Source organism: Dermacentor silvarum, chromosome 6 (genome assembly GCF_013339745.2).
Source record: "Dermacentor silvarum isolate Dsil-2018 chromosome 6, BIME_Dsil_1.4, whole genome shotgun sequence".
NCBI classification, from domain to species: domain Eukaryota; kingdom Metazoa; phylum Arthropoda; class Arachnida; order Ixodida; family Ixodidae; genus Dermacentor; species Dermacentor silvarum.
In genome coordinates, this window is record NC_051159.1 from 96,052,989 (window position 1) to 96,073,012 (window position 20,024).

Sequence of the window (20,024 nt, forward strand, 5' to 3'; positions counted from 1 at the left end):
TTTACGACTGTTTTCTTCATCGTCACTACTACGTGACAATATCGTTTGAAAAACATATGTTTCTAAATTGCAAGACCGTAGAGGCGTGGGCTTGTCGGTACATACTCGAAAGGTAAAACAGCGCGAAAAAACACGACAAGAAGACAAGAAGGGGGACACACACCAGCTGGTGTGTGTCCCCCTTCTTGTCTTCTTGTCGTGTTTTTTCGCGCTGTTTTCCCTTTCGAATATGTTTCTAAGATTGAATGTAAGAAATAGTTCAATAGTACGGCATCCAGAAAAGTTGGCTACTATTTGATTACGAAAGCTCACTCACCGAGTTCAGAGATTCTGTTGCTGCTTCTGGGACTGTGGTTTCAGTAGTCGTCCATTATGCGCATCTTAGCGTGGATTTCGGAGTATACGAACTTACACTACCTGCAGTCGCATCGCTGCCAATGGCCAGCAGCCGCGCAGAATGTTCCAAGGATCTATGTGTGTCACAAGCATCTGTACGTTCTGTATCTGTATGTCTGTACGTCTCCGGCGCAACTCGACTGCAACGTGCTCAATGTGCTCAGAGTAATGTCGAAATTAACCACGGCACAATTGGCACACTCACGTAGTCCCTGGAAATTACCTTGCTGATCTTCCTCACCCCATAGAGTTCCTTCTTACCGTTTTTCGTGCTCATAAGATAAAATGTGCGCGCACGTGAACGTCCAGATAGCACATCGGGCGCTCCATTTCTTGCCGTCAATTCCGCTGAAAGGCAACGTTTTGATGTGGGTAAATTGACCCAATGATGTGGGGCTGCGCACTGCAGGGAGACGCACGCGAAGGTCGGCGCCATGAAAGACGATGAAGCGCGTTTGCTGCACGCTCTTCTGTCGGCCATATATAAAGGTTTCGTTTACAGGACCGTATTATTATTCCTTTCTCTGAGGATACTTGGGAACAACTTTAAGTTTTAAGAACGCTCTGTCAGGCAGAGGGTAGTGTTGGTCTCTTCTGATCGTGGTAGACGCAGATAAATTTTCGAGTTAATTAGATGTTTGCTTTCAGGAAAACGTGACAGCTGAATGCTCTAGAAAGGATACCGTCAGTGGTTTTTTTGCAGAGATATGTAGATAGTTCGCGTGAGCTTCCGTCAAACTAAGACTTTCTTTTCGGATTTCGCGAGTTCTGAAAATAACGCTGTATCAGGTTAGATACTGGTTATTCTGCAGATTACTTCAGCTGATTTTATAAATCGCCGGATGGTTGTTCTCGCACGCACGTAGAGAGTACCGCGCCTTAGAAACGGGCTGCGCGGATCGCTTTTAGTAATGGTATACTCTACAGCTTTCTTTTTTCTTCGACGTATTATGGAAGGGTATGTCTAAGGCTGTGAGTGTCTCGCACGTGTATCTAGAAGACGGCAGCATTTTAGTTTCATTCAGTTCGTAGAAGTACTTATAAATAAGCGCGAATCTTCTTGTAGTCTTGAACGCGTAATTTGCGCAAGTTTTTTTTTTTTTTTTTTATTGCGTGAGTCGCACGCACGAGTTTTCACCGCAAAGTGAGAGCAAGTATGATAATGCATCCGTGAAGTCAACTAGGTTCTCAGTGGCACTATTACGTGCGTCATTAACGGATGTAGAGTACGAACACATGACATTTCAATTATGAATTATTTAGGGTCATTGTGCAGTTAAGTTGAAGGATTTTGGTGTTGTATCCACAGACGTGTAGTGTGCTGTTCGAAAAAAAAATTGCCCGAGAATGCCACTCGGGCAAGTGAATATTATGTTATAATATTCTGAAAGTGGGGGCAGCGTCACGGAGCGGCATAGCTTCGTCTCATCGACACGCCGATTAACGGGCGCCAAGAACGTCCTGGTCTCACGGTTGCGGCATATAGTTTCGGGATAGCGACACACCGATTAACGGGCGTCAAAAACGTCGTAGTCTCACGGTACGGCATAGTTTCGAGACAGCGACACGCGATTAACGGGAGCCGTATGGCCGGCGGCCGCAGTTGCTTCTGTGCTCAACGGCATATAGTTTGGAAGGTCACGCGCAGTTGCGCCAGTTGATAAACGGTGCTTCTGCGCGAGTTCGTGACAAGTCGTGTTTTGTTTGATAGTAGTGCTTTTCTTTCGAGGCACGTTTGGTAAGTTGCATTCATTTCTCTCAGGACACTTGGAAACAACTTTTAGTTTTAGGAACGTTCTGTTAGGCAGAGGGCAGTGTTTGTCTCTTCTGATCATGGTAGACGCAGATAAATTTTCGAGTAAATTTGATGTTTGCTTTCAGGAAAACGTGACAGCTGAACGCTCGAGAAAGGATAATTTCAGTGGTTTTTTCGCAGAGATATGTAGATAGTTCGCGTGAGCTTCCGTTAAACTAAGGCTTTCTTTTCGGTTTTCGCGAGTTCTGAAAATAACGCCGTATCAGGTTAGATACTGGTTAATCTGCAGATTACTTCAGCTGATTTTATAAATCGCCGGATGGTTGTTCCCGCACGCACGTAGAGAGTACCGCGTCTTAGAAACGGGCTGCGCGGATCGCTTTTAGTAATGGTATACTCTATGGATTTCATTTCTCTCCGACGTATTATGGAAGGGTATGTCTAAGGCTGTGCATGTCTCGCACGTGTATTTAGAAGACGGCAGCATTTGAGTTTCGTTTAGTGCGTGGAAGTACTTATAATTAAGCCTCCGATACCCATTCGAAACCATTTCAAACTCTTGAAATAAACAAAAACAAAACCAAGGAAAAATCGGGCAAGTTTGCACTCGGTCGCGCAAAGATTAGGTACAGCGAAGCTTACTGGCTGCTACTGCTAGGTATGAACTTGGTTGCTGCTAGGTCTTAACTTGGTGTAACTTAACTACGCATGTAGTAAGGTATTCTTGAGTGATCATTCTCGGATGTACCTTACATTTCGCGACATTTCGCGTGATTAGCGCTGGACGCGTCGGCGCCTACGAGCGACAGCGCTCCTGGCATGCCACAAACGCAGGCAGGCTAACCAAGGTTGGCACAGTGCCAAGAACCCTGCTGCTTGCCGACGCCAAATGCGTTGGAGGCTAGCCGCTCAATATCAATCGGCCAGCTTCACTGTGTCTTGAGCTTTGCGCGGCCTAGTGCAAGCTTTCACCTTTTTATTGCGATAGCAATTATATGGACACTCCAAAGCAGATTTCTGCCGTCGGCGTCTCCGTCGCCGTCGCCGTGAGGTTCCGTATGACGTCAACGGCGATGAAATTGTCGCCGCGCTCCCGACGCTGCATGTATAGTGCCTAGAATATACTGTAAGTATATTCTAGGCACTATACTGTATGTGCGAGTGAAGAGGCGCGAGGGACGCGTGCTTTCACGGGGAGCGAACGCACGTCGGAGAGCAAACGCGCGTTCTGCGCCGTGCTCCCTGAAGGGCTGCAGAATTAAGCGTTTCTTTCCTCCTTTCCATATATAGAGAGCAAACGCAACTTTTTCCTTCGAGCAAAAGGCTGTGGGGGGACGGGAGGGAGGGAGGGGAGGCGACGTTTAGCTGCGGCACCAAATACGTATTTATATAAAAACTCCGCGCGCGTTTATTGCGAACGCGGGCAAACCGCCGACGGCGTCGACAACAGTTCTGCGCGTTGCTGGTGCTGCTGCATGTCCAAGTTTATACAGCTGATACAACTACTATCCTTACTCCGTATAGCTCTCTATTAATTTGCTATCGCGATTGGTGCTTCGCCTTTCGGGTGAAACTGCGACAATTTTTTTTTTTTCTCGTGGCTCAGCGTGCCGCGGATAGAAGAGAGGCGGGGGTCGAGAAGGCAGGGAGCTGGCGAGGAGGAGACCGCGTGCGCATGTACGTGGTCTCCTCCACCTCCGGGTTGCCATGGCTACCGCGCGGCAGTTTCTTGGCACGCACCACAAATTACGGCTGGCTTAAACAGCTTCACTGTTAAAAATTATAGTAGCATTTCCCCTGTTGAGGACACGGGAGTAAGCGAAGCTTGTCGTGTGCTTCTTCGGTGTTCTTCCGAACGAATTGCACTGACGAGTACCACGCTGTGCTCGAACCACAACCAGTCACACGCACTGCAGCTGGCTCCGAAGTTCCAGTTGAGAAACTCGCGCTGAAACCTGGCGGTCGCACCGGGGAAATTGGCGCTAGCTTGCCAACGCGTGCAACACTTTTGTCGGGTTCCTGGAGGGCTAGACGACTCTGGCACGTGGCCTCAACATCGCATTCCCGCAACTCAGGGTCGGTAGCTCTTCGATGACGTTTGGCCTCAACATCACGCCCCCTCAACTCGGGGTCCGCGGCTCTTCGTTGGCGTTTCGCCTGGGCTTTGGAAGCCCTCATGCTAGAATCTGCACGTCAACGACGAGCCCTTTCCCGAGCGCGTTCAATTGGATAGATTTCCACGAAATTTCTTCAAAATTAAATCTGTCTTTTACGTAAGAGAATGAATCGCTCATACCCCCGTAAACATAGCCTCTCCACTATGACAACAGAAGAAAAGTTAAATTCTACGCTGAAATTATTAGCGGCAACGCAGCCAGCTGTGGAAGCAGACAACGACGACGAACGCGGGAGCAGTGACACGAGCGCGTGCCGAGCACGAGTGCATATAAAACCCCGCTTTTAAGGGAACGTGTTATGAGCCGACAGTGGCTGGATCGGTTAGCGTGGTGGTCTCACAACACGGAGGTCGGTGGTTCGAACCTTTAGTCCCACGAGCAATTTTAATTTTCTCGCTGGCTTGAGAAAGAGGTTCTTGCGGTCACACCTGCACCGGCACTTGTGAGGCAAATACAAGCTTCGCTTTAATTAGTGACTGCACGTGTCGAGCGCACGATGTGTGATTTATGGGGCCTCCATCCGTTACAACCATTAACATTTTATTGCTGCATTGTGATTTAAGCACTTCAACGCAGACTTTTGACGCCGTTTTCAATAAATGAAGTGTTCGCTGCAACTCAGCGCTTTAGCGATTCCTTGTAGCCATGTGCTGATCATTGCGCAATCTTTGTGATACCATAACACATGAACGAGGTGCCGTGAGATCAGTCAGCCGAATGAAAGGAAACCTTAAACGCTCATATGATCAGGATACAATTGATCTTAAGCGTATAATTGCATGACTGCTGCTTAGCGCTTAGGCAACCATCCTTAGCTGTTCCTTAGGCGTCCTTTATTATGTGGCTATCCCACTACGCAGAAATAATTTTGCCTGGAAAGTGAATTTTCGCGCTTTAGTACCTTTATCATGTGCTACAAAATGGAAGGGGAAATACACTATTACAAGATGATCATGTGTAACATTTTAGAAGCTAGACACAGACGTCGTAAAACTGAGTAGCTGGCAGCTAATATAATGAACCCTTTAGTGGGTGTCGTTAGGTTGACGGATGGCAGCGGCTATTATTTTCAAATATACAGAAAGCAACGTAAGGAGGTTGCCTCTTAGCATAATTGAAAATTATTGGCATCATTCACGTGCACGTAATAATTTGAAAACATCCTCCGTGCTAAGATGGTCCGTTCTTACTGCTGCCTCGAAAAGCCACATGGCAATCCTGCCGCAACGCAGTCTCTCACTCATAGTGTACCGCATCTTGTTTAACGAAACGTAGTAACTGTCTTGTATTTGACAGATCATTGAAAAAGAAATAAAACGTAGTTATGTATGCGTACAAGGGGTTAAGTAGAGTCACAACAACTAGCTACATTAACTTTATTGTACAGGAATACATGCAATTTTATAACTAATGCGAGAAGTAGGAAGTTGAGTGGCGCAACAGCAGCGCCAACAGAATGGGCAGACCGTAAGCCGAACACGAACAAAAAGTACCATGAATGTACCGGAATAGAAAATGCGTTTTATGTTCCGTTCACGTATAGTAGGAATGTTCAGTGCGTTTCTTGCCGAAATGTGGCATTGGAGGGCAACATATTATCACTTCACTGCAGTCAGTGCGCTTTATTACCAAACAATCGGCCCAAATCGTCCACAGCGAAGCGCCGCCATGTACACTTCAATTGGCGCCGCCTACCGCCATCCACAGTAACGCGCCGACGGTGCTGCCGCCTATAGCCAGATCTTGCGGCTTTCATAGGCACGCCTACGTAACAGAGCATAAGCGTGCGTGTGGGTGAATGAAAGATCCCTATCTCTCTGCTGGCTGTGCTCAGGGTTCTCTGTGGGCCCATTCTCTAGATGTGCCGTTTCGTCTTTCCGGCTCAACAACAGCTACCTGACCGAGCATCGCTTAGACTGAGTTCCACAGTGCGTGGGCTCTGAATGATTTTAAAGCTAATGGTCATAGGAGTATCTGGCTTCGTGGGGTAAACGAGCGTAGAAAAAAAGAAAGTGCGGGTATACGACTGTTGTAATGCCATCGTCGTGAAACTGCGGCGATTCCGGAATCTTCAAGCCGCGGTCGTCGCTTAGTCTTCGCCACGCTGTCGTGATTCTGTTGTTGTCATACATGTACCATCGTTGTCAGGTTGCCGTCCTCATCGTGTAGTCATCCTATCCATCGTCATCACGCTGCCGTCCGTCTGTCCAAGCGCATTAACATGCATGTTAACGATAATGTGTGCCACTATCATGTTACCAACATCAGTCCCGAATTATGCTATTGGAAAGCATACTTCGGGAGTATTCCTAGTGTGCCCATTTGATTTCTGTGCTTTGCACAAGCACTTGCTTACTTTGACAATCAACTTCGATGGTTGCTGCCCCCAACAAGGTTTTCTTCTTTTTTTTTCAGTGGAACAAACTTGGGGATATTACCGTGTACATTTAGGTTCGTGCGCGTCGCGTTCTGGGTGCCTCTGGAAGGGCGGTGACATCGTAATTTGACAGAAGCATGGCCTTCGAGATTAAGACACGATATGCTCTCCCATCAGCGGAATACTGCAACTTCGGAGGTCACGCAGAATTTGAGGTATACCCAGAACTTCCTGTACTGCACGCAGCGTTGTGAAGTTGTACAGCACCTAATAAAACTTTAACGCTTATATATTTCACTTGATTGACATGAACAGGTCCGTTCATCAACCATGGCATAACGCCGAGGCATACCTAGACATTTGTCTTTTGCTGTTTCTTCAATAAACTTTACTCGTTCATGCTATTCTGAGTGAGACGTCGCAGGAAGGCCGTGAGTTGGATTGAAAATGTAGGCCGCTTATGAAGCACTGGACTGTAATTTAGACTTGACAACCTGCAGCTTTCAGTCGAAACGCTTATCAGTATTGCTCGGACTCAAAGAAGTCAAACTGTAAAGCGTGCACATTAAGATCTGGGTCAACACACCAGCATATTTCACAGTAACGGTCTGGTTATGACCATTGCCTGGAAGAGGCTATATGACTAACCTTTGAAAGTTTACACGCCTAGGACTGCCACAGAATAAAAAAGCCCGAGCTCTGGAGCTATACACCGGGTCCTCGATAATTTGCAATTCATACCAACTCCGATTTCTATATTTAAATATACGCAAAACGCTGAGATGATTTTGTGAGGCTACCGCTGAACCTATTTGAGTGAAATTTGTTGCATTTGAGACAGAAACATTCACTCCTTCGAGAGTTGTCTAAGTATGCGTGGGCATTGTGTTGCTTATCTCCGTGCAGCCCGGTGTGATTACCGATGTTATGAAATTTGATCCGACCAGTGCAAACCCTTCCTTATCAACCCATATCGGTCTTTATCAACCTTATCGGACTAGATCCAACCTTTATTCAAGCGAAGCTTGTATACGCTAGCCTTCGCCGGCGAAGTAACGCTGAACAAATTTGACCCTTCTCCTACCGGGAACACTCCGGCAGGCGAAGCTTGTCGTACCCTCAAAATTGGGTATCGCGTTCCCTGGCCTCAGGGTTCGCTGCCCTTCGTTGACGCTGGGCTTCGTTAAGACGGGCTTTTGAAGTGGGATTCGCTGCATGTCGCTGTAGCCGAGACTGGGCTTGGGCTGCCTTGAACGCAGGATCCACACGGCGAGCACGAGCCTGCTCCCGGTGACGTTGACGACGTTTCTCGTCGAAAGCGGCCTGTTCCACCGCCGACCTGAAAACGAGAAGCCTACCCATCCGTTTGCCGAGTGTGCACTAAAAAAGAAAGAAAATCACCGCCCAAGCACTCCGTACAGACGGTTAACCAGCGAAACTGAAACTTGGGGCCCCGGTGTTTAGCAGTGGGTTAATCCCGACGCTGTATTGAAGCGTTTCTAAATTATTTATTACATGTTTGTGTTCCTAGTGGAACGCAAGCGCTAATGGCGGGCGGATGCTGCTAACCACGACGCCAAGCTAACTCGAGAACAGCGTCAACGTGGCAATGGCGGGAACGCGTTCGCCGGGGCAAACGCCCACTTTCGGCGGGAGTTTCTCGAGCGGCACTTTGGCTTCGGCTACTGTACTTCGGCTACGACGAAACGTCCACGTTGAAATCGCGAAGTGGAACGCAGGCGCTAATGGCGGGCGGATGCTGGAAACCACGACGCCGAGCTAACTCGAGATATCGAACGCATGCGACAACGGCGAGCCAAGGATGTTGCGTTGCTTGGCAGAGCAGGCGCACGTGCTTGGGTACGACTCAGATAACGACGTCACTAACGGTCCTGCGAATGGCGCGCGCGCTTGGGTGCGACGTTGAGAACGACGCAACTGACGGCGCAGCCAATGGAGACTTTTATAGAAACATGTGGCGAACGGTTTTTCGTTTAGCCTTGCCATATACAGCTTTCGCTGTAAAAGGTGACCTGACGCAAAGCGCGCGAGGCCGGTCCTTCCCTTGCCCTTCCGGCACACACCCACTCCTGATTGAGTGTTCCCGTCACGTGTTACGGGCGCGCGCCGCGCGTGTTTCACCAGCGTGAGCCGGTTTTTTTTTTTTTTTTTTTTTTTTTTTTTTTTTTTTTTTTTTGCGGTCAGCCTACAACGGCACCGACACTTGTGAGGCAACACAAGCTTCGCTTGAAACACCAGCTGCTCTCAGAGCTGCTCGAGCGTGGTCGTCTTCCACAGCTGACTCGTTGGCTCGTGCTCGGCACGCGCTCGTGCCACTGCTCCGGCGTTCGTCGTCGTCGTCTTCCACAGCTGGCTGCGTTGCCGCTAATCATTCCAGCATAGAATTTCACTTCTCTTCCGTCAATCTAATCGAGAGGCCTCGTTTACGGTGGTATGAGCCATTCATTATCTTACGTAACAGACAGATTTAATTTTCCAGCAATTTAATTTCGAATAAACGCAAGCGGCAATGGCGGGCGAATGCTGCTAACCACGCCGCCGAGCAAACTCGAGACATAGAATGCAAACGACAACGGCGGACTACGGGCATACCATCAGTGAGGTTGTTCTCACCGTCGCAGCTGAACGTTTGTGTAACCTGATAATTGAGAAATACTTTAATGAACCCTCAGGATTAAGCCAGTGATAAACACCGGGGCCGCATGTTTCAGCTTCGCTGGTTAACGATCTTCACGGAATGAAAGTCTTCCGCAGCTGGCTCGTTGGCGCCCCTCGGTATGCGCTCGTGCTCATGCTCGACACGCGCTCGTGCCACAAACGAGTCAACACAAGCTTCGCTTGCACCCCTCTTCACAGTAGTGGAAGGACGGTCAATTTTTGGTTGTTATTAACCTTATCGAAATTGGTCCAATCCTTATCAACAATTATCTGTCCTTATCAACCTTATCCGACACGATTCGATTCTTATCAACTCTTATCGGTCCTTATCAACCTTATTGGACTTGATCTGACCCTTGTCTACCCTAACCGGTGCTTAATAACCTTATCAGAGTTTCTCCGACTATTGTACGTTCTTATCGCTCTTTAGCACGTTATTCATCTGCGTCGAACCATAATCAAGCGTGATGAGACCTATATAACCCCTCATTGCTCCTTATCATCCTTGTGAACTCACTGACTGCTTATCTGTGTGTGTTGCGCTACGTAGAGCACTGCACGGGCCGATTTTTTCAGCCCGAGCCCGGCCCGGGCCCGTTTTTACGTTGGGCGGCCCTCCCGAGCCCGATCAAAACTTTAAGGCGAGACCCGGGCCCGGCCCGGGCCCGGAAATAATCTACGTTACCCGCCCGGCCCGGCCCGCCACCCCTTTACCTTAGGCCTGAGCCCGGCCCGAGCCCGGCTCGAAACTGGCCCGAGCCCGGCTCGAAACTGGCCCGAGCCCGGCTCGAAACTGGCCCGAACCCGGCCGGAGACCGAAAAATACATGTTTTTCAGAGTTGAGACGCCCGAGAATAACTCGCTGCACGTTACATGCACACCACCAGAAAGCCCGAGCCCGGCCCAAGCCCGCGTCAAAAAGCAGGCGCCGTGCCCGAGCCCGGCCCGAGCCCGGGCTTTCGGTTAAGCCCGAGCCCGTGCAGTGCTCTAGCGCTACGTGAAGCGCATGAGCGCTCAAAGATCGGTTGCATTTCGGTCGGTGAAGGAACGCCCCAGCGGAAGGCGCGTCCGCGACCACCGACACGCATCGGGGATGTGGCGTGTTTGACACTAAATTTTCGAAAAATTGGAATTTTCCTTATGTCTGCAAAGCTCCGAGTCGGCTCTACATGAGGTCCTAGAGATGTCTTTTATTCCACCATCGCCAAATCTTTCAACAAAGCCTTCACAGAAACGGTTCTCCCTTAACATGTGTTTTGTACAGCCGGTACAACACTGCTTCCACAGCTATGGTTCAGATATATTCACTTTCTGCAAGCGTGGGTGTTTAGCCCAGTGGGTAATACATTCGGCCATTTTTGTCAATTTGTATATGTAAATTGGTTTCCGGTGCTAGTCATCTGGGAACCAAACGTGTAAAATATCCTGAGATTGTCAGGATACGAAGCTTTTCTTTCCGCCATTTGTGACAAAAGTAGGAAGTCCTCGTTTATGTTGGCAAGGAGCTCACGTATACGTGGCTCAGGCCATGCCTCCCCTTAGCCTTAGCATAAAGAAGAGGCTCTTTTTCGCACTCGTCGCAAGCTACATTTCCTCATCAAGTCATGTAGATTGCAAAAGGCTTAAACATGTTTTTACGATGACCTCCACTCCTTGGATAATCACAGGAGATGTTAATGCTCATCACCTACTTTGCGAAAGTACAAGAACCAATTTAAGAGGCACGACTTTTGTATCTATTGCTTCGGACCATGACCTCTGCCTCTTGAAAGACGGAAGCCCGATATTCTTGAGAGGGTCGTCGTACAGCAGCTGCCTAGATCTGACTTTGGTGTGACGATACCTTACTTCGAGCGTCTACTGGTTTACTGACTTGGAAACCTGCAGAAGTGACTGACCATATTCCTACTTACGTTGGCATCAAAGGCCTAAGCAGTACTACATCCCCTATGGTCTCTCGAACAATTCATTGGTCCGCATTTCAAGCCTTTGAGAACGCCGAATGCAAGGACGGCCTCGCACGCAGCATAGAGCCTGTGACTGCGGACGTAATGCATGGTGCAAAGCGCTGCTTTTCGTGGTCAGCTACTCGTACGGACTTTGACATTGAATTGGAAAGGCTTCGTGCAGTATGTCGGCGCGGCGAGACTAAATATAAACGCATCAAGTCGATTCTATACCTTAGGGAGGCCAGGCGCAAGCAGAAGAAAATACGTCGTCGCATGGGCAAATTAGACAAAGAATGATGAAAATCATTTTGTAACTCGTTGGACCCCCGCAAAGCACTCTCTAGCATATGGCGAACTCTCTCCAGGGCCTTCGCTCTTCTCAGCAACGCCATCCCTGGCTCTGCGTGTTCTTCTAATTTTTTTCAATAAATGTTTTTCTCCTCCTCCACGAAGGCTGTCGAGAAGCGGATGTTGGAGAAGACCTTTGTGAGACAATTGCAGGTGACCGAGCTACTAAAGGATCTGGAATTGTACGAAGTTCCCTTCATGCAAGGTTCGACAATGAACGAACATTTCTCCATGGAAGAACTGGAGGCTACTAGACATTTGCAGGCGTTCCTCTTCGCCCGGATCTGAGAATATAACGTACGCAGCTTTATGCCACCTTGACCATGAAGCACGAGAGACCCTGCTGCGCCATATCAACGTTTCATGGAATGACGGTGTTGTTCCCTCTGAGGGGAAACGTAGCCGTGTTGCCACAATCCCTACCACAATCGGTCAATCTGCGAATTTACGCAGTTGACATTTGCACCTGGCCTTCAGGAGTGACTCGCCCGCAGGTTCGCGGTAGAATACAAAAGGCGGCAAGGCTGACGTTAGCTTATTTTCAAAGACAAGGCCTCGGCGTCTCAACAGCAATATGCGCATTAGTCGCCTTCATGCGGAAATCGATGACTGGATGCCGGTGTCTATTAATGTCCAGCCTATCTTGCACAAGAAAACCCATCGGTTTTTGAAGCGAAAGCTTCATTACGCTACCTCGTGTAGCTGTCGGCGACTCACCAGTTTTCACCATGAGAGCTAGAGGTCAAACCACAAGAGAGCATTAAGGCGCGTTTATAGTCCGACGTTATCGTTGCTGTCAACCACGACCTCGCCTGGAGCCTATGTATCCCACCTAAGGAAGAGACTGCTCTCGATCAGTCACCTTTTCAAAGCCATCGCTGGAAAAACAGGGCGACCATCGGTATTTTCTATGCTTCAACTGTACAAAGCGCTCTTCATTGGGTTTCTTGCCTTGTCGAGCACCGGAGGACAAACCTCAGAGAGCTTGAGAGCATGCTAGCTCAAGCGCTTAGGACCTGTCGGGGATCTATCGCGATGCGCTTCAACAGCCACAACAATTGTCATCGCCAGGGAAGATCCCCTCAGTACGTATGTCACCACAGACACCCTTAGAAATCTTCTGCACCATTCCTCACTCCTCTCTCAACGCCTTGCTTCTCTTTCATAATGTAGACGAGAGACTACTTTCAATTCAACATCCGATTTCACGCCTGCAGCAAGATCACCTTGTCCTTCGTGGTGTCTCGGGCAGCCACAAGTGCGGCTTTTTCATTCAAGGAGTTGCAAAGAAGTCCGACTTGCCAACTTGTGCCCTGAATCAAGCCGTTCTACAGCTACTGCATGACTCCTACTCCAATCGAGTTCCCATTTATACAGATGGCTCTTCGACTCTAACCAGATCTAATGGTACGGTAGTTATTCCGTCAACGTCAATCTGCAAGAAGTTCAAGATCAGCCACGTCGCAACGTCGACATGGTCCGAACTTGCCGCCCTCTGTAGCGCAGTGCTTTATGTGAATCATCATCATCATCGTCAGCCTATAATGAGGTCCACTGCAGGACGAAGGAGACGAAGGAGACCCTGCGATCTCCAATTAACCCAGTCTTGCGCTAGCTGATTACAACCTGCGCCTGCAAATTTGCTGCTTCATCACCTCACCTAGTTTTCTGCCGCCCTCGAATGCGCTTCCTTTCTCTTGGTAACCCTTCCGTAACTCTAATGGTCATCCGGTTATCCATCAGGCATTACATGGCCTGCCCAGCTTCATTTTTTCCCTCTTAATGTCAATTAGAATATCGGCTATCCCCGTTTGCTCTCTGATCCACACCACTCTCTTCCTGTGTGTTAACGCTAGGCCAAACATATTTTGTTTCATCGCTCTTTGTGCGGTCCTTAACTTGTTCTCGAGCTTCTTTGCTAACCTCCAAGTTTCTGCCCCATATGTAAGCACCGGTAGAATGCAATAATTGTACACTTTTCTTTTCAACGACAACGGTAAGCTCCCAGTCAGGATTTGGCAATGCCTGCCGTATGCACTCCACCCCAATTTTAATATTCTGTAAATTTCCTTCTCATGATCAGCGTCCCCTGTGAGTAATTGAACTAGATAAACATACTCATTTACAGACTCTAGAGGCTGGCTGGCGATCCTGAATTCTTGTTCCCTTGCCAGGCTATTGAACATTACCTTTGTATTCCGCATATTCATCTTCAACCCCTCTATTACACTTTTTCGGTTTAGGTCTTCAATCATTGGTTGTAATTCGTCCCCATTGCTGCTGAACAGGACAACAGGAATCAGCTAGCGCAAGACAGGGCTAATTGGAGATCGCAAGGGGAGGCCTGCGTCCTACAGTGGACATAAAATTACGAGTAGGCTGATAATGATGATTGATAAATAGAACAATGTCATCTGCAAGCCGAAGGTTGCTGAGATACTTGTCGTTGATCCTCCCTCCTAAGCCTTCCCAGTCTAAGAGCTTGAATACTTCTTCTAAGCATGCAGCCAATCACATTGGAGGGATTGTGTCTCCTCGCCTGAGCCCTTTATTGATTGATAGATAACTTTCTACTTTTCTTGTGGAGAACCAATGTTGCTTTGGAATCTTTGTAGATATTTCCCAAGATATTCACGTATGCCTCCTTGATTTCGCAATGCCTCTATGACTGCTGGTATCTCGACTGAATCGAATGCCTTATGATAATCTATGAAAGCCATATAGAAAGGCTTATTGTACTCCGCAGGTTTCTCGATTACCTGAATGATGACATGGATGTGATCCAGTGAAGAATATCCCTTCCTGAAGCCAGCCTGTACTCTTGGTTGATTGAAGTCAAGTGTTGCCCTAATTTTATTGGAAATTATCTTGGTGAATATTTTCTACAGTAATGAAAGCAAGCTAATGGGCCTCTAATTTTTCAATTCTCTAACGTCTCCCTTCTTATTAATTAGTGTAATGTTGACATTCTTCCAGCTGTATGGTAGTTCAAGTCGTGAGGCATTGCGTATAAAGGGCCGCAAGCTTTGCAAGCATGGCATAGCCTTCGTTCTTTATTAAATCGACTGCTATTCCATCTTCTCCGGCAGCTTTTCCCCGGGTCATGTCCTTCGATGCGCTTATAACTTCCCCTCTAGTTATAGAAGGAGACTCTGTATGCTGTTCATCCCTACTTCGAATGAACGTAGCTTGGGTACTGTACATCAGGGCGGCTTTTGGTTATGTGCATCAACAGTCACCAAATCACTGGGCTATATTTCATGACTCAAAGGCTGCCCTGGAATCACTCTTATCAGCTCTGCGCTGCAGCCCACATGAACAACTGCTAGCAGATATACGATTATGCTACCATCAAGCGTTGGACAGAGGCCATGGACATTGGCATTTCAGTGGCTACCTGGGCACTGCAGCATTACTGGCTATGACAGTGCCGCGAAAGCTGCCCGTGAGGCACATATATGGTAAATGTGAGACTACGTCGATACCACTGTCGAGAACGAATGCATGGCGGCAGCTGAGCGGTCTTACCCGGAGTCCACCACTACGGCGTGTCTCATAATCAGATCATGATTTTGGCACAGGAAAACCCCAGAATTCAATTTTTAACGCGAAATCGTGAAGGGCCCCGTGTCGGAGAAAAACCGCTGTTGGCGTCGGCGGCGTTATCCGTCAGAAAACATCATCGCAGACCACAACCACGCAGGCACTCCACTTGGCCCATAGGCGCTACCTAACTAATTGAATTTCTCAAAGTAAAACACGTCAGAAAATTCGTATGGCTTACACACAACCTGCAGACATGATAGCGTCGGATTGTAATTTCAACATAGGACAAAACAGTATTCTGTTATGCGAGAACTCACACACAAACCCCCGTTTTGCTTGCGATGAGTCATTTGTTGTACCCTCTGCCTTATGGAGGTATGCGCCACTGCTTTGCTCTGCACTGCCGCCGGGATCAGGACCACCATTGTTTTCTGTCGACATTACGCCATGAAGAAATCCCGGCATCCTAGCCACAGACAGCTGTGCTGTAAGAAGAAATGAAGCTGGGCAGGCCATGTAATACGTAGGGCAGATAACCTGTGGAACAGTTACAGAATGGATGGCAAGGAAAGGGAAATACAGTCGAGGACGGCAGAAAGTTAAGTGGGGTGATTAGGTAACTTGCAGGCTGAAGTTAGGATCGGCTATCGCAAGGCTATCGCGTTCCACTCTCAACGACGAAGCTTACGCGTCATCCAAGATTTTTTAGATGCCCTGTAATAGATGCGATTTACAGACGCGTGAATACAGATGGGATTTACAGAGTTCAAAACTTGGTAGTGAGATTTCTTTCACTCTTTCCATTTTCAACAAGTTTTCGTAAAAAGATGACGGCTTAAACAAAGCACCTTCTGTCTGCAGTGACTATATTCTAACCTTTTTTTTATTTCATTTTTATTTCAATTTATTTCCCATCTTACATTACAGATGGAGGGGTTGTAGAAAAAAGCTGCGCCAGGACAGCGCGACGAGTCTACAAACTTTATTTATTTATTTATTTATTTATTTATTTATTTATTTATTTATTTATTTATTTATTTACAGATACTGCTGTCTCGATACACGAGACACAGCAGGAGTGGATACACCAGACACCAGATCAAAACAACATACAATAAGTTTGATACGTAATTACAAAATGTAGTTAGACAATTCTTTAAAAAACTCTTCATTAGGTTTTTCCCGCAAGGAACCAGCTAGGTTGTTCCAAATTTCAATGCTTGGAAAAAAAGACTACTTAAAACATTTTACAAAAGACTGGAAAGGAACAATATTAAGTGGGTGGGAATGTTCAGCAGGGGGGCAGTATTGGAACTTGTACAATTTTAAAACATAAATAAGTACACCAAGGAATCACCAAAGAATACACAAAACAGCAATATGTATTATTATTATTATTATTATTATTATTATTATTATTATTATTATTATTATTATTATTATTATTATTATTATTATTATTATTATTATTATTATTATTATTATTATTATTATTATTATTTGGTTTGAACATATATAACACAAGGACACGAAGGAAATAGAGAGGCAGTAAGCTGACAACTGCCACCGAGAGGGGCACAACGCCTGCCTACTCTTTCAGGAGGAGGGATTAGAGAGAATGAAAATATGAGGAAAGAAAAGAGGAAATAATAGAATGACGGAGGCACAGACAGAACAAAACAAAAATACAAATAATGTCGGCAAACGGGAGGCCAAGTCAGTGTCCTTCAGAAAACTTAGCAGGGCTCGATGGGCCTGGTCACGTCGGGAAGCGCACCCCCTCGGAAATAGGCAATCGTCAAGGGTCGCACATTGCATACCAATAAGTCTATATTCCTTATTAGCAATGCGCGCTGCGCAACAAATGCGGGACACTCTAAAACAAGGTGTTCAAGTGGCGCACAGGAGCCACAAAACGTACACGACGGGCTGTACACACGTCCTTTTCGGTAAAGGCGTTCGCGCACCAACACAAACCCAACCCTTAACTTATAACAGTGCTCTAGCACGACGGGGCAAGCCTCGACCACGAACACGGGGTGGGAACGATCCTTCCGCAACACGCCGGTCTGGGTGCTGTTTTAGGAGGTACACATAAGCGAACCTAAGCCATGTTATTTAAATACATACAATCAAGTTCTTCGCGTGAACAGGAAAACAAATCAAAATTAATGACAGCATAGCCATTGAGAAGAGGCGGAAGAGTATAGTGAAGGTGTTCTTTTCGAAGATTAAGTCGAGGTATCGGTACTATCCATTCCTCGCCATGCCTTGGTGGATAGCCTAATACCATTTTCCTTAGTTCTGCTAATTTTCTGAGGTTGGTTATATTATTTTTAATTTCTAATTTAAAGATGACACTAAGGCGATATTTATAAAGGTTATGTACTTTAATCACTCTAGAGTGACTAAATAAACCTGCGCTCGGATGTCTGTATGACGAATTATACACATGCCCGAGATCACTTTTTTTTGGATTAAGTGAATGCGCTCAAGGTTAGTAAACGTTGTGGTACCCCAAACTAACTGGCAATAATTTAAATATGAGCTGAAGATTGAGTTGTCAATCAGCATATTAATTTGTCTAGGAAGGATATATTATAAACGACCTATAGCACCAGTGATTTGAGCTACTTTGCTTAATACGTAATTAGCGTGACATTCTCATGACATATTCGAAGAAAATATTACTCCTAGGCATTTGAAGTGCTTCACTATTTCTACAGGACGTGAATTTAAAATATCTTCATGCGGTGGGATCAGTTTATTTTTAGGCCGAAGGCAGCAAACATTGTCAGAATCGGTGTGGTGGTTTCCGATAAAAAAAAAAAAAAGAAGAAAAAAAAACCGTTCCGAAAAAAAATTGCGGCGATTGCTAATTGAGAGAAACAGGTTGCTCGCAACTTGAAAGAGCAGCCACCAGCGCAACGTTTCTCAAGAACGGCGAGCGCATGATATCTGGCCACGCATTCAGATTGCTGCGTCATCCTCTGGCCCGCTTCTACCATTACCAGCTGCTGTCCCGGGTGGCCTCAGGGCTGTCTACAGTACGTGCGCAGATCCGAGCATGACGCGGCAAATTAAGTGTATACCTGTGACGCAGCTATATCAGCCATCGTCGGGCGAGCGCTGCGAAAGACTCCCTTTCTCTTTCTTCTGTAAAGAAAATATAGATACGAAAAAAGAAAGAAGGGCGAGTCGGCCGATTATTCTCGAGGCATGCTTGCATCGCACATTCCATCTTCCGAGTCACAGTCCATCCGCGTTTGCGCGTAAAAGCGCACCGCGCCGCTCAATCGCCGCCCGGCGTAAACGGAGAGAGTCCCGAAGCCTGCAGCGGGACGAACGCGTAGCGTCAAACCGACCCGCCCGTCCGGATGACGAGGCGTCTTGAGGAGGGGGGCGCGATGAGAAGACGCCTCTTGTTCGAATAGCGTCCGTTCCGTACAAAGTATCGATCTGCGCGGATATAAAAAGTCTAGAGACCCGACCACCAGGTGCGCTGTCAGATACGAGTGCGGCGAGCAGCGCACTGCTCCCTGTTGGGCGGTGGGAAAGAGGGAAAGGGGGAGAGGAACGAGCGAGGGAGAGAAAAGGGGGGCGCGACGGAAGCGAAGTTGCCCCGTCAGTTCCGCCGCTCCAATCTGCTCGCCACGCGAGGTTCGCGCGCTCCGCGCCACTTTCGGAGCCCCAGGATACGGACACTTGTTCATCGCGCGCGCCAGAGGCTTCATGTTGCCGGCTGCTTTGTTCTATGTCGTCTGGGCTGTGCTCGAGTCGGGTGAGTTCGTTTTTCAATACGAAAGATAAATTTTTACTGTTGTCTTCTCGACGGTATAGGTGACGGCACAAGTTTTCGGAGCACGGTATTCACGACTAAGCTTACCGTTTCTCGTGACTTCTCCACACTGCATGATATTTAGGTGAACATTGCTGTGGCTCTTCGGAGAAGGATCCACCGCCCCTTTTGATGCATTCGCTGCGAAAATGTTCTATTACTTCTCGGACCCGTGCACCAAAACGTTTTGAGATCAGGGTGACCGTCATTTCTAACGCCTTCCTGACGTCAGATGCTGGCTCCGTCGCCACAAAAGTGATTCGAAGGAGAGAAAGCTCTATGTAGATGTCGCTTTGTGTTCTGTGACCAATGCTCAGGAATTTCTTCTAGCCTTAAGCCCTGACATTTGTCCAAGTAACGAGAACTATGGCCACGACTGTGTTAGCACTGTAGCGCACTCGGTGAAAAATGACCTTCTCGATAGCACATTACATGAGTTGACGCTGTTATACATGCCGCAGTCCTCCCTCACGTTTTGTGGTGGCTGTTGCACCGGTTGTAGAATTTCTAATTGATTTTTTTTAAATTGAGGTTAATATATTTTGCCCGCTTCGTTACTGATACTTAATATAGCATCATTATTGGGTGTAAAGTTCAGGGCGTCCTAATTTCTTTTACTACGCTCGTATAAGTTACCGAAGTTTGTGTCTGCCTTTTTCGTAGATACATTAGCTGGACATTTAATTCATCAACCTCGTTATTATAATCTGAGCAGTTCAACTACAGTTACTTGAACTTCGTAATATGGGGTCTTGAGTTCTTTTCCTTCTTTTTTTTATTCTTACTGTTCATATGAAGCCCGAAACCGAGATTGCCTAACGCATATTTAGATAAATGAGCCGTATTTTTTGTATTCTGAATATCGATGTCTGCCACTTCTTTTACCTAGTCAGTGAGCTGTGAAGGCTTGGTTAAGTGAACGGATTGCTTGAAAGCTCCAAAGACATAATAATTGTGA

At 47.2% G+C, this 20,024-nt stretch overlaps 1 protein-coding gene across 1 annotated transcript in view; it reads left to right on the forward strand.

Annotated features, from left to right (window-relative positions):
- Nucleotides 1-18,859: 18,859 nt before the first annotated feature.
- Nucleotides 18,860-20,024, forward strand: part of LOC119455715 (beta-1,3-galactosyltransferase 5) — a 238,683-nt gene continuing 237,518 nt past the window's right edge. The window contains exon 1 of the mRNA XM_049669221.1: nt 18,860-19,009. Coding sequence (XP_049525178.1) covers nt 18,961-19,009 — 49 coding nt within the window. The 5' untranslated portion in view covers nt 18,860-18,960. The remainder of the gene's footprint in view (nt 19,010-20,024) is intronic.